At 35.2% G+C, this 16,378-nt stretch overlaps 1 protein-coding gene across 2 annotated transcripts in view; it reads right to left on the bottom strand.

The window, feature by feature from the left end:
* dhrs3b (dehydrogenase/reductase (SDR family) member 3b) overlaps positions 1-16,378 on the bottom strand; it is a 52,192-nt gene that overhangs the window by 6,636 nt on the left and 29,178 nt on the right. For both annotated transcript variants that reach the window (XM_061978549.1, XM_061978550.2), the window contains 2 exons: positions 12,054-12,197; positions 11,706-11,825 (listed from right to left, as the gene is read on the bottom strand). In XM_061978549.1, the coding sequence (XP_061834533.1) occupies positions 11,706-11,825; positions 12,054-12,197 (264 nt within the window). The remainder of the gene's footprint in view (positions 1-11,705; positions 11,826-12,053; positions 12,198-16,378) is intronic.

Genomic DNA, 16,378 nt, shown 5'->3' with positions numbered 1-16,378 from the left:
TGCAGACTATTAGTTGTGTTGCATGTTTCAGAAGAAATAGCAACTTTACATGCAGACTATTAGTTTTGTTGCATGTTTCAGAAGAAATAGCAACCTTTCATGCAGACTATTAGTTGTGTTGCATGTTTCAGAAGAAATAGCAACCTTTCACGCAGACTATTAGTTTTGTTGCATGCTTCAGAAGAAATAGCAACCTTTCATGCAGACTATTAGTTTTGTTGCATGTTTCAGAAGAAATAGCAACCTTTCACGCAGACTATTAGTTTTGTTGCATGTTTCAGAAGAAATAGCAACCTTTCATGCAGACTATTAGTTGTGTTGCATGTTTCAGAAGAAATAGCAACCTTTCACGCAGACTATTAGTTTTGTTGCATGTTTCAGAAGAAATAGCAACCTTTCATGCACACTATTAGTTTTGTTGCATGTTTCAGAAGAAATAGCAACCTTTTACGCAGACTATTAGTTTTGTTGCATGTTTCAGAAGAAATAGCAACCTTTCATGTAGACTATTAGTTTTGTTGCATGTTTCAGTAGAAATAGCAACCTTTCATGCAGACTATTAGTTTTGTTGCATGTTTCAGAAGAAATAGCAACCTTTCACGCAGACTATTAGTTTTGTTGCATGTTTCAGAAGAAATAGCAACCTTTCATGCAGACTATTAGTTTTGTTGCATGTTTCAGAAGAAATAGCAACCTTTCACGCAGACTATTAGTTTTGTTGCATGTTTCAGAAGAAATAGCAACCTTTCATGCAGACTATTAGTTGTGTTGCATGTTTCAGAAGAAATAGCAACCTTTCACGCAGACTATTAGTTTTGTTGCATGTTTCAGAAGAAATACCAACCTTTCATGCAGACTATTAGTTTTGTTGCATGTTTCGGAAGAAATACCAACCTTTCATGCAGACTATTAGTTGTGTTGCATGTTTCAGAAGAAATAGCAACCTTTCACGCAGACTATTAGTTTTGTTGCATGTTTCAGAAGAAATAGCAACCTTTCATGCAGACTATTAGTTTTGTTGCATGTTTCAGAAGAAATAGCAACCTTTCACGCAGACTATTAGTTTTGTTGCATGTTTCAGAAGAAATAGCAACCTTTCACGCAGACTATTAGTTTTGTTGCATGTATCAGAAGAAATAGCAACCTTTCATGCAGACTATTAGTTTTGTTGCATGTTTCAGAAGAAATAGCAACCTTTTGTGTAGACTATTAGTTTTGTTGCATGTTTCAGAAGAAATAGCAAGCTTTCACGCAGACTATTAGTTTTGTTGCATGTTTCAGAAGAAATAGCAACCTTTATGCAGACTATTAGTTTTGTTGCATGTTTCAGAAGAAATAGCAACCTTTCATGCAGACTATTAGTTGTGTTGCATGTTTCAGAAGAAATAGCAACCTTTCACGCAGACTATTAGTTTTGTTGCATGTTTCAGAAGAAATAGCAACCTTTCATGCAGACTATTAGTTTTGTTGCATGTTTCAGAAGAAATAGCAACCTTTCATGCAGACTATTAGTTTTGTTGCATGTTTCAGAAGAAATAGCAACCTTTCGTGCAGACTATTAGTTTTGTTGCATGTTTCAGAAGAAATAGCAAACCTTCACGCAGACTATTAGTTTTGTCGCATGTTTCAGAAGAAATAGCAACCTTTCACGCAGACTATTAGTTTTGTTGCGTGTTTCAGAAGAAATAGCAACCTTTCATGCAGACTATTAGTTTTGTTGCATGTTTCAGAAGAAATAGCAACCTTTCATGCAGACTATTAGTTTTGTTGCATGTTTCAGAAGAAATAGCAACCTTACACGCAGACTATTAGTTTTGTTGCATGTTTCAGAAGAAATAGCAACCTTTCATGCAGACTATTAGTTTTGTTGCATGTTTCAGAAGAAATAGCAACCTTTCACGCAGACTATTAGTTTTGTTGCATGTTTCAGAAGAAATAGCAACCTTTCATGCAGACTATTTCTTCTGAAACGTGCAACAAAACTAATAGTCTGCACAAAAGGTTGCTATTTCTTCTGAAACATGCAACAAAACTAATAGTCTGTGTGAAAGGTTGCTATTTCTTCTGAAACATGCAACAAAACTAATAGTCTGCATGAAAGGTTGCTATTTCTTCTGAAACATGCAACAAAACTAATAGTCTGCACGAAAGGTTGCTAAGACTATTAGTTTTGTTGCATGTTTCAGAAGAAATAGCAACCTTTCACGCAGACTATTAGCTTTGTTGCATGTTTCAGAATAAATAGCAACCCTTCACGCAGACTATTAGTTTTGTTGCATGTTTCAGATTAAATAGCAACCCTTCACGCAGACTATTAGTTTTGTTGCATGTTTCAGAAGAAATAGCAACCTTTCACGCAGACTATTAGTTTTGTTGCATGTTTCAGAAGAAATAGCAACCTTTCATGCAGACTATTAGTTTTGTTGCATGTTTCAGAAGAAATAGCAACCTTTCACGCAGACTATTAGTTTTGTTGCATGTTTCAGAAGAAATAGCAACCTTTCATGCAGACTATTAGTTTTGTTGCATGTTTCAGAAGAAATAGCAACATTTCATGCAGACTATTAGTATTGTTGCATGTTTCAGAAGAAATAGCAACCTTTTGTGTAGACTATTAGTTTTGTTGCATGTTTTAGAAGAAATAGCAACCTTTATGCAGACTATTAGTTTTGTTGCATGTTTCAGAAGAAATAGCAACCTTTCACGCAGACTATTAGTTTTGTTGCATGTTTCAGAAGAAATAGCAACCTTTCATGCAGACTATTAGTTTTGTTGCATGTTTCAGAAGAAATAGCAACCTTTCATGCAGACTATTAGTTGTGTTGCATGTTTCAGAAGAAATAGCAACCTTTCACGCAGACTATTAGTTTTGTTGCATGTTTCAGAAGAAATAGCAACCTTTCATGCAGACTATTAGTTTTGTTGCATGTTTCAGAAGAAATAGCAACCTTTCACGCAGGCTATTAGTTTTGTTGCATGTTTCAGAAGAAATAGCAACCTTTCATGCAGACTATTAGTTTTGTTGCATGTTTCAGAAGAAATAGCAACCTTTCATGCAGACTATTAGTTGTGTTGCATGTTTCAGAAGAAATAGCAACCTTTCACGCAGACTATTAGTTTTGTTGCATGTTTCAGAAGAAATAGCAACCTTTCATGCACACTATTAGTTTTGTTGCATGTTTCAGAAGAAATAGCAACCTTTTACGCAGACTATTAGTTTTGTTGCATGTTTCAGAAGAAATAGCAACCTTTCATGTAGACTATTAGTTTTGTTGCATGTTTCAGTAGAAATAGCAACCTTTCATGCAGACTATTAGTTTTGTTGCATGTTTCAGAAGAAATAGCAACCTTTCATGCAGACTATTAGTTTTGTTGCATGTTTCAGAAGAAATAGCAACCTTTCACGCAGACTATTAGTTTTGTTGCATGTTTCAGAAGAAATAGCAACCTTTCATGCAGACTATTAGTTGTGTCGCATGTTTCAGAAGAAATAGCAACCTTTCACGCAGACTATTAGTTTTGTTGCATGTTTCAGAAGAAATACCAACCTTTCACGCAGACTATTAGTTTTGTTGCATGTTTCGGAAGAAATACCAACCTTTCATGCAGACTATTAGTTGTGTTGCATGTTTCAGAAGAAATAGCAACCTTTCACGCAGACTATTAGTTTTGTTGCATGTTTCAGAAGAAATAGCAACCTTTCATGCAGACTATTAGTTTTGTTGCATGTTTCAGAAGAAATAGCAACCTTTCACGCAGACTATTAGTTTTGTTGCATGTTTCAGAAGAAATAGCAACCTTTCACGCAGACTATTAGTTTTGTTGCATGTATCAGAAGAAATAGCAACCATTCATGCAGACTATTAGTTTTGTTGCATGTTTCAGAAGAAATAGCAACCTTTTGTGTAGACTATTAGTTTTGTTGCATGTTTCAGAAGAAATAGCAAGCTTTCACGCAGACTATTAGTTTTGTTGCATGTTTCAGAAGAAATAGCAACCTTTATGCAGACTATTAGTTTTGTTGCATGTTTCAGAAGAAATAGCAACCTTTCATGCAGACTATTAGTTGTGTTTCTTGTTTCAGAAGAAATAGCAACCTTTCACGCAGACTATTAGTTTTGTTGCATGTTTCAGAAGAAATAGCAACCTTTCATGCAGACTATTAGTTTTGTTGCATGTTTCAGAAGAAATAGCAACCTTTCGTGCAGACTATTAGTTTTGTTGCATGTTTCAGAAGAAATAGCAACCCTTCACCCAGACTATTAGTTTTGTCGCATGTTTCAGAAGAAATAGCCACCTTTCACGCAGACTATTAGTTTTGTTGCATGTTTCAGAAGAAATAGCAACCTTTCATGCAGACTATTAGTTTTGTTGCATGTTTCAGAAGAAATAGCAACCTTTCATGCAGACTATTAGTTTTGTTGCATGTTTCAGAAGAAATAGCAACCTTACACGCAGACTATTAGTTTTGTTGCATGTTTCAGAAGAAATAGCAACCTTTCATGCAGACTATTAGTTTTGTTGCATGTTTCAGAAGAAATAGCAACCTTTCACGCAGACTATTAGTTTTGTTGCATGTTTCAGAAGAAATAGCAACCTTTCATGCAGACTATTTCTTCTGAAACGTGCAACAAAACGAATAGTCTGCACAAAAGGTTGCTATTTCTTCTGAAACATGCAACAAAACTAATAGTCTGTGTGAAAGGTTGCTATTTCTTCTGAAACATGCAACAAAACTAATAGTCTGCGTGAAAGGTTGCTATTTCTTCTGAAAAATGCAACAAAACTAATAGTCTGCGTGAAAGGTTGCTATTTCTTCTGAAACATGCAACAAAACTAATAGTCTGCATGAAAGGTTGCTATTTCTTCTGAAACATGCAACAAAACTAATAGTCTGCACGGAAGGTTGCTAAGACTATTAGTTTTGTTGCATGTTTCAGAAGAAATAGCAACCTTTCACGCAGACTATTAGTTTTGTTGCATGTTTCAGAATAAATAGCAACCTTTCACGCAGACTATTAGTTTTGTTGCATGTTTCAGAATAAATAGCAACCCTTCACGCAGACTATTAGTTTTGTTGCATGTTTCAGATGAAAAAGCAACCTTTCATGCAGACTATTAGTTTTGTTGCATGTTTCAGAAGAAATAGCAAACTTTCACGCAGACTATTAGGTTTGTTGCATGTTTCAGAAGAAATAGCAACATTTCATGCAGACTATTAGTATTGTTGCATGTTTCAGAAGAAATAGCAACCTTTTGTGTAGACAATTAGTTTTGTTGCATGTTTCAGAAAAAATAGCAACCTTTTGTGTAGACTATTAGTTTTGTTGCATGTTTTAGAAGAAATAGCAACCTTTATGCAGACTATTAGTTTTGTTGCATGTTTCAGAAGAAATAGCAACCTTTCACACAGACTATTAGTTTTGTTGCATGTTTCAGAAGAAATAGCAACATTTCATGCAGACTATTAGTATTGTTGCATGTTTCAGAAGAAATAGCAACCTTTTGTGTAGACTATTAGTTTTGTTGCATGTTTCAGAAGAAATAGCAACCTTTTGTGTAGACTATTAGTTTTGTTGCATGTTTTAGAAGAAATAGCAACCCTTATGCAGACTATTAGTTTTTTTGCATGATTTAGAAGAAATAGCAACCTTTCACGCAGACTATTAGTTTTGTTGCATGTTTCAGAAGAAATAGCAACCTTTCATGCAGACTATTAGTTTTGTTGCATGTTTCAGAAGAAATAGCAACCTTTCATGCAGACTATTAGTTGTGTTGCATGTTTCAGAAGAAATAGCAACCTTTCACGCAGACTATTAGTTTTGTTGCATGTTTCAGAAGAAATAGCAACCTTTTGTGTAGACTATTAGTTTTGTTGCATGTTTTAGAAGAAATAGCAACCTTTCATGCAGACTTATAGTTTTGTTGCATGTTTCAGAAGAAATAGCAACCTTTCATGCAGACTATTAGTTGTGTTGCATGTTTCAGAAGAAATAGCAACCTTTTACGCAGACTATTAGTTTTGTTGCATGTTTCAGAAGAAATAGCAACCTTTTGTGTAGATTATTAGTTTTGTTGCATGTTTTAGAAGAAATAGCAACCTTAATGCAGACTATTAGTTTTGTTGCATGTTTCAGAAGAAATAGCAACCTTTCAAGCACACTATTAGTTTTGTTGCATGTTTCAGAAGAAATAGCAACCTTTCACGCAGACTATTAGTTTTGTTGCATGTTTCAGAAGAAATAGCAGCCTTTCACGCAGACTATTAGTTTTGTTGCATGTTTTAGAAGAAATAGCAACCTTTATGCAGACTATTAGTTTTGTTGCATGTTTCAGAAGAAAAAGCAACCTTTCAAGCACACTATTAGTTTTGTTGCATGTTTCAGAAGAAATAGCAACCTTTCACGCAGACTATTAGTTTTGTTGCATGTTTCAGAAGAAATAGCAGCCTTTCATGCAGACTATTAGTTTTGTTGCATGTTTCAGTAGAAATAGCAACCTTTCAAGCAGACTATTAGTTTTGTTGCATGTTTCAGTAGAAATAGCAACCTTTCAAGCAGACTATTAGTTTTGTTGCATGTTTCAGAAGAAATAGCAACCTTTCACGCAGACTATTAGTTTTGTTGCATGTTTCAGAAGAAATAGCAACCTTTCATGCAGACTACTAGTTTTGTTGCATGTTTCAGAAGAAATAGCAACCTTTCACGCAGACTATTAGTTTTGTTGCATGTTTCAGAAGAAATAGCAACCTTTCATGCAGACTACTAGTTTTATTGCATGTTTCAGAAGAAATAGCAACCTTTCATGCAGACTATTAGTTTTGTTGCATGTTTCAGAAGAAATAGCAACCGTTCATGCAGACTATTAGTTTTGTTGCATGTTTCAGAAGAAATAGCAACCTTTCACGCAGACTATTAGTTTTGTTGCATGTTTCAGAAGAAATAGCAACTTTCATGCAGACTATTAGTTTTGTTGCATGTTTCAGAAGAAATAGCAACCTTTCATGCAGACTATTAGTTGTGTTGCATGTTTCAGAAGAAATAGCAACCTTTCACGCAGACTATTAGTTTTGTTGCATGTTTCAGAAGAAATAGCAACCTTTCATGCAGACTATTAGTTTTGTTGCATGTTTCAGAAGAAATAGCAACCTTTCACGCAGACTATTAGTTTTGTTGCATGTTTCAGAAGAAATAGCAACCTTTCACGCAGACTATTAGTTTTGTTGCATGTATCAGAAGAAATAGCAACCTTTCATGCAGACTATTAGTTTTGTTGCATGTTTCAGAAGAAATAGCAACCTTTTGTGTAGACTATTAGTTTTGTTGCATGTTTCAGAAGAAATAGCAACCTTTCACGCAGACTATTAGTTTTGTTGCATGTTTCAGAAGAAATAGCAACCTTTCACGCAGACTATTAGTTTTGTTGCATGTATCAGAAGAAATAGCAACCTTTCATGCAGACTATTAGTTTTGTTGCATGTTTCAGAAGAAATAGCAACCTTTTGTGTAGACTATTAGTTGTGTTGCATGTTTAAGAAGAAATAGCAACCTTTCACGCAGACTATTAGTTTTGTTGCATGTTTCAGAAGAAATAGCAACCTTTCATGCAGACTATTAGTTTTGTTGCATGTTTCAGAAGAAATAGCAATCTTTCATGCAGACTATTAGTTGTGTTGCATGTTTCAGAAGAAATAGCAACCCTTCATGCAGACTATTAGTTTTGTTGCATGTTTCAGAAGAAATAGCAACCTTTCACGCAGACTATTAGTTTTGTTGCATGTTTCAGAAGAAATAGCAACCTTTCATGCAGACTATTAGTTTTGTTGCATGTTTCAGAAGAAATAGCAAACTTTCATGCAGACTATTAGTTTTGTTGCATGTTTCAGAAGAAATAGCAACCTTTCACGCAGACTATTAGTTTTGTTGCATGTTTCAGAAGAAATAGCAACCTTTCACGCAGACTATTAGTTTTGTTGCATGTTTCAGAAGAAATAGCAAACTTTCATGCAGACTATTAGTTTTGTTGCATGTTTCAGAAGAAATAGCAACCTTTCACGCAGACTATTAGTTTTGTTGCATGTTTCAGAAGAAATAGCAACCTTTCATGCAGACTATTAGTTTTGTTGCATGTTTCAGAAGAAATTGCAACCTTTATGCAGACTATTAGTTTTGTTGCATGTTTCAGAAGAAATAACAACTTTTCACGCAGACTATTAGTTTTGTTGCATGTTTCAGAAGAAATAGCAACCTTTCATGCAGACTATTTCTTCTGCAACGTGCAACAAAACTAATAGTCTGCACAAAAGGTTGCTATTTCTTCTGAAACATGCAACAAAACTAATAGTCTGTGTGAAAGGTTGCTATTTCTTCTGAAACATGCAACAAAACTAATAGTCTGCGTGAAAGGTTGCTATTTCTTCTGAAACATGCAACAACACTAACAGTCTGCGTGAAAGGTTGCTATTTCTTCTGAAACATGCAACAAAACTAATAGTCTGCATGAAAGGTTGCTATTTCTTCTGAAACATGCAACAAAACTAATAGTCTGCACGAAAAGTTGCTAAGACTATTAGTTTTGTTGCATGTTTCAGAAGAAATAGCAACCTTTCATGCAGACTATTAGTTTTGTTGCATGTTTCAGAAGAAATAGCAACCTTTCATGCAGACTATTAGTTTTGTTGCATGTTTCAGAAGAAATAGCAACCTTTCATGCAGACTATTAGTTTTGTTGCATGTTTCAGAAGAAATAGCAACCTTTCACGCAGACTATTAGTTTTGTTGCATGTTTCAGAAGAAATAGCAACCTTTCACGCAGACTATTAGTTTTGTTGCATGTATCAGAAGAAATAGCAACCTTTCACGCAGACTATTAGTTTTGTTGCATGTTTCAGAAGAAATAGCAACCTTTCACGCAAACTATTAGTTTTGTTGCATGTTTCAGAAGAAATAGCAACCTTTCACGCAGACTATTAGTTTTGTTGCATGTTTCTGAAGAAATAGCAACCTTTCATGCAGACAATTAGTTTTTTTGCATGTTTCAGTAGAAATAGCAACATTTCGTGCAGACTATTAGTTTTGTTGCATGTTTCAGAAGAAATAGCAACCTTTCATGCAGACTATTAGTTTTGTTGCATGTTTCAGAAGAAATAGCAACCTTTTGTGTAGACTATTAGTTTTGTTGCATGTTTCAGAAGAAATAGCAACCTTTCACGCAGACTGTTAGTTTTGTTGCATGTTTTAGAAGAAATAGCAACCTTTCACGCAGACTATTAGTTTTGTTGCATGTTTCAGAAGAAATAGCAACCTTTATGCAGACTATTAGTTTTGTTGCATGTTTCAGAAGAAATAGCAACTTTTCATGCAGACTATTAGTTTTGTTGCATCTTTCAGAAGAAATAGCAACCTTTCACACAGACTATTAGTTTTGTTGCATGTTTCAGAAGAAATAGCAACCTTTCACGCAGACTATTAGTTTTGTTGCATGTTTCAGAAGAAATAGCAACCTTTCATGCAGACTATTAGTTTTGTTGCATGTTTCAGTAGAAATAGCAACCTTTCAAGCAGACTATTAGTTTTGTTGCATGTTTCAGAAGAAATAGCAACCTTTCATGCAGACTATTAGTTTTGTTGCATGTTTCAGAAGAAATAGCAACCTTTCATGCAGACTATTAGTTTTGTTGCATGTTTCAGTAGAAATAGCAACCTTTCACGCAGACTATTAGTTTTGTTGCATGTTTCAGTAGAAATAGCAACCTTTCACGCAGACTATTAGTTTTGTTGCATGTTTCAGTAGAAATAGCAACCTTTCAAGCAGACTATTAGTTTTGTTGCATGTTTCAGTAAAAATAGCAACCTTTCAAGCAGACTATTAGTTTTGTTGCATTTTTCAGAAGAAATAGCAACCTTTCACGCAGACTATTAGTTTTGTTGCATGTTTCAGAAGAAATAGCAACCTTTCATGCAGACTACTAGTTTTGTTGCATGTTTCAGAAGAAATAGCAACCTTTCACGCAGACTATTCGTTTTGTTGCATGTTTCAGAAGAAATAACAACCTTTCATGCAGACTACTAGTTTTGTTGCATGTTTCAGAAGAAATAGCAACCTTTCATGCAGACTATTAGTTTTGTTGCATGTTTCAGAAGAAATAGCAACCTTTCATGCAGACTATTAGTTGTGTTGCATGTTTCAGAAGAAATAGCAACCTTTCACGCAGACTATTAGTTTTGTTGCATGTTTCAGTAGAAATAGCAACATCTCGTGCAGACTATTAGTTTTGTTGCATGTTTCAGAAGAAATAGCAACCTTTATGCAGACTATTAGTTTTGTTGCATGTTTCAGAAGAAATAGCAACCTTTTGTGTAGACTATTAGTTTTGTTGCAAATTTCAGAAGAAATAGCAACCTTTCATGCAGACTATTAGTTTTGTTGCATGTTTCAGAAGAAATAGCAACCTTTTGTGTAGACTATTAGTTTTGTTGCAAATTTCAGAAGAAATAGCAACCTTTCATGCAGACTATTAGTTTTGTTGCATGTTTCAGAAGAAATAGCAACCTTTCATGCAGACTATTAGTTTTGTTGCATGCTTCAGAAGAAATAGCAACCTTTCGTGCAGACTATTAGTTTTGTTGCATGTTTCAGTAGAAATAGCAACATTTCGTGCAGACTATTAGTTTTGTTGCATGTTTCAGAAGAAATAGCAACCTTTTGTGTAGACTATTAGTTTTGTTGCATGTTTCAGAAGAAATAGCAACCTTTCATGCAGACTATTAGTTTTGTTGCATGTTTTAGAAGAAATAGCAACCTTTATGCAGACTATTAGTTTTGTTGCATGTTTCAGAAGAAATAGCAACCTTTCACGCAGACTTTTAGTTTTGTTGCATGTTTCAGAAGAAATAGCAACCTTTCGTGCAGACTATTAGTTTTGTTGCATGTTTCAGTAGAAATAGCAACATTTCGTGCAGACTATTAGTTTTGTTGCATGTTTCAGAAGAAATAGCAACCTTTTGTGTAGACTATTAGTTTTGTTGCATGTTTCAGAAGAAATAGCAACCTTTCACGCAGACTATTAGTTTTGTTGCATGTTTTAGAAGAAATAGCAACCTTTATGCAGACTATTAGTTTTGTTGCATGTTTCAGAAGAAATAGCAACCTTTCACGCAGACTTTTAGTTTTGTTGCATGTTTCAGAAGAAATAGCAACCTTTCGTGCAGACTATTAGTTTTGTTGCATGTTTCAGAAGAAATAGCAACCTTTTGTGTAGACTATTAGTTTTGTTGCATGTTTCAGAAGAAATAGCAACCTTTCACGCAGACTATTATTTTTGTTGCATGTTTTAGAAGAAATAGCAACCTTTATGCAGACTATTAGTTTTGTTGCATGTTTCAGAAGAAATAGCAACCTTTCACGCAGACTTTTAGTTTTGTTGCATGTTTCAGAAGAAATAGCAACCTTTCATGCATAAAGGTTGCAATTTCTTCTGAAACATGCAACAAAACTAATAGTCTGCATGAAAGGTTACTATTTCTTCTGAAACATGCAACAAAACTAATAGTCTAAATGACTTTGAAAATGCATTGAAAGACTGTCAACAATACTTCATTGACGTTGTGTAACATGAACTGCGTACACCTTGTGACTCCTAACACTTGTCGAAGATGATGGCTTGAAAGTGGGCGTGGTCCAACACAATAATGGGAGGAGCTTACCCAAAACTGGCCCATGGTGTTGATGTGCTGCGACTTCAGAAGGGCGTCGTCGTCGCTGTCCATCAGACTTTTACCGTGGACCACAGCTGCGTTGTTGACCAGGATCGTAACATCTCCCACCTGAACCCGGGAGAGCCAAAGAAAGAAAAAGACAAAACATTGGCACGTCTGCTTCCATGAGATAATACTTTGCTGCACCACAGCTGTCATCAACATTCTCCCACATTTCAGTGGAAGTAGAAATCTAAAGGCCAGATGGAGGACGCAGCAGCTCGGCGCCAGCATGCACTTGGAGGCTAGGAAAGATGGGCGGGGGGTGCGGGGGTGTAGAAAAAAAAAATGGAGTACCTTTTCACGAACAACCTTGGCTTGCTTGTAAACCTCCTCCCGATTGGCCACGTCGCACAGGAAGTAGTGGCACTCGGTGCCCGAGTGGGAGATCTCTTCGGACGTCTCTTTGAGGGACTTCTCTGTGCGGCCCCACAAGATCACCTGACACAAACATCACCTGTTTGTTTATACACATACATATACACATATATACACATTTTTACACATACATACACATATATACACATATACATATATACACATACATATACACATATATACACATACACACTTTATATACACTTACTGTACATACACATATATACACATGCTTATACACATATATACACATACATATACACATATACACATACAGTATATACACATATATACACATACATAAATACATATATACACTTATATACACATACATACACATACACATACAAATACATATATACACATACATATAAACATATATACACATACACATATTTACACATTCACAGACACATATATACACATACACACATACATATATACATATATACACATACAGATATTTACACATACACAGACACATATATACACATACACACATACATATATACACATACACATATTTACACATACACAGACACATATATACACTTATATACACATACATATAAACATATATACACATACACATATTTACACATACAGAGACACATATATACACATACACATAGTATATACACACATACATATGTATATATACACGTACACACATACACATATATACACTTATATACACATACATATACACATACATATATACACACATACACATACACATATATACACTTATATACACATACACACACATATATACACATACACATAGTATATACACACATACATATGTATATATACACATACACATATATACACTTATATACACATACATATATACACACATACATATACACATATATACACTTATATACACATACACACACATATATACACACATACACATATTTACACATACATATACACACATACATATGTATATATACACATACATATACACATACACATATATACACATACATATACACACACATATTTACACATACACATACACATATATACACATGTATATATACACATACATATACATATATATACACATACACATACATACATACACACATACACATATACATACACACACATACACATATATACACACACACACACATATATACACTTATATACACATACACATATATACATATACATATACACATATATACACACACACATATATACACATACACATATATACACACACACATATATACACATACACATATATACACACACACATATATACACATACACATATATACACATACACATACATATATACACTTATACATATGTATATATACACATACATATACACATACACATACATATATATACACATATATACACATACATATACATACACACACACACACACACACATACATACACATATATACATTACATATACACATACATAATAATAATAATAATAATAATAACAATCATGAACTTACAATTTAATGGCAGCAACACTTAATTTTGGCAATTCTTGTTAAAATAACCTCAAATTTCCACAGACTGTATATAAACAGATCAAGATGTGGTCTATGTTCCCCTTTTCCTGCTAGCATTGATGAATTCAAACAGACTCACTTCCGCACTGGAAAATGTTAGCGGAGACATGCTACAGCTAATAGCTTAGCTCAAGTCTGTTTGAAAAGTGTCGTCAGCGGTTTAGATTTGCGGCAACAGACGTGGAACACATGACCGCACGCTGCAAAGTTTGTCTAAAGAAGGAAGCGGCACAGCAAACTTATTCCAGCATCTGAAAAGCAAGCATGGAGCCGAGTGGGGGAAATGCAACTCTTCACCAGGTGAACAAGAACAAGGTCGCTACAACGACACACTCTGGCTACAAAGCAGCTTCCTGTGGTGGAATCATTTACTCAAAGTAGCAAAGAAGCACCGTGGAGAACCACCACCAACACCAAGTTTGTTCATCGGAATGTTTCACTTGGTTATTTATTTGCAAACAATGTACAATACTACATTTCCATTTACAGAACTTTTTCATTCAAAATATAAGTTTTATTTTTGCACTTCATTGGTCATTACGATTCAGGTGTTCCCCCAGATTGCCAACATACCTGTGGTGGTGGGGGCGTGGTCAATATGATGTCATATCATTTGTGATGATGCATAGATTTTCTTTAAAAGGGCTAAAAAAACGTTATACATACATCTAAAACAAATCTGTGTTAAAGTTAATTCGTATAAACATATATACATATATAAATCATTTTGAAACATGTTTTGGCAGTGCTGTTTCGATAATCAAAGTATTTTTTCAGCAGCTAAATTTTGGGTGCGTCACTTGTCAACAGTGTGCAAATAATAGTCTATATTTAGCCATTCATACATTATATTACTTTCATTTGTTTTCACATAAACAATCCTTGTTTTCAAGATGTGGTGGCTTTTATTTTGCTGTAGCAGGTCGCCACGATCAATTACATGTAAGGGAAACCCTGCTATTTATTGATTATTGGTATCTATTGGAGTTTATTTATTTACATGCAATGCCATATTGTTGTTTACAGAAGTACTTAATTAGAAATAGAAGTATTGCCCCTCAGAGGAAGCTATTAAATTAGTTCTTTGAAATTGGTACCATAAAAAAAGTACAATTGATATAGAACAAATTGGAAATGTGCAAAAAGTAAGATTCAGTGTCAGTTCAAACTACAAACCCCGTTTCCATATGAGTTGGGAAATTGTGTTAGATGTAAATATAAACAGAATACAATGATTTGCAAATCCTTTTCAACCCATATTCAGTTGAATATGCTACAAAGACAACATATTTGATGTTCAAACTCATACACTTTATTTTTTTTTGCAAATAATAATTAACTTAGAATTTCATGGCTGCAACACGTGCTAAAGTAGTTGGGAAAGGGCATGTTCACCACTGTGTTACATGGCCTTTCCTTTTAACAACACTCAGTAAACGTTTGGGAACTGAGGAGACACATTTTCGAAGCTTCTCAGGTGGAATTCTTTCCCATTCTTGCTTGATGTACAGCTTAAGTTGTTCAACAGTCCGGGGGTCTCCGTTGTGCTATTTTAGGCTTCATAATGCGCCACACATTTTCAATGGGAGACAGGTCTGGACTACAGGCAGGCCAGTCTAGTACCCGCACTCTTTTACTATGAAGCCACGTTGATGTAAACACGTGGCTTGGCATTGTCTTGCTGAAATAAGTAGGGGCGTCCATGGTAACGTTGCTTGGATGGCAACATATGTTGCGCCAAAACCTGTATGTACCTTTCAGCATTAATGGTGCCTTCACAGATATGTAAGTTACCCATGTCTTGGGCACTAATACACCCCCTTACCATCACACATGCTGCCTTTTACACTTTGCGCCTATAACAATCCGGATGGTTCTTTTCCTCTTTGGTCCGGAGGACACGACGTCCACAGTTTCCAAAAATAACTTGAAATGTGGACTCGTCAGACCACAGAACACTTTTCCACTTTTTATCAGTCCATCTTAGATGAGCTCAGGCCCAGCGAAGCCGACGGCGTTTCTGGGTGTTGTTGATAAACGGTTTTCCCGTTGCATAGGAGAGTTTTAACTTGCACTTACAGATGTAGCGACCAACTGTAGTTACTGACAGTGGGTTTCTGAAGTGTTCCTGAGCCCATGTGGTGATATCCTTTACACACTGATGTGGCTTGTTGATGCAGTACAGCCTGAGGGATGGAAGGTCACGGGCTTAGCTGCTTACGTGCAGTGATTTCTCCCCATTCTCTGAACCCTTTGATGATATTACGGAGCGTAGATGGTGAAATCCCTAAATTTCTTGCAATAGCTGGTTGAGAAAGGTTTTTCTTAAACTGTTCAGCAATTTGCTCCTGCATTTGTTGCCAAAGTGGTGACCCTCGCCCCGTCCTTGTTTGTGAATGACTGAGCATTTCATGGAATCTACTTTTATACCCAATCATGGCACCCACCTGTTCCCAATTAGCCTGTTCACCTGTGGGATGTTCCAAATAAGTGTTTGATGAGCATTCCTCAACTTTATCAGTATTTATTGCCACCTTTCCCAACTTCTTTGTCACGTGTTGCTGGCATCAAATTCTAAAGTTAATGATTATTTGCAAAAAAAAAAAATGTTTATGAGTTTGAACATCAAATATGTTGTCTTTGTAGCATATTCAATTGAATATGGGTTGAAAATGATTTGCAAATCATTGT

Source organism: Nerophis lumbriciformis, linkage group LG18 (assembly GCF_033978685.3).
Source record: "Nerophis lumbriciformis linkage group LG18, RoL_Nlum_v2.1, whole genome shotgun sequence".
Classification (NCBI taxonomy): Eukaryota; Metazoa; Chordata; class Actinopteri; order Syngnathiformes; family Syngnathidae; genus Nerophis; species Nerophis lumbriciformis.
This window is presented reverse-complemented; position numbering and strand designations above follow the sequence as displayed.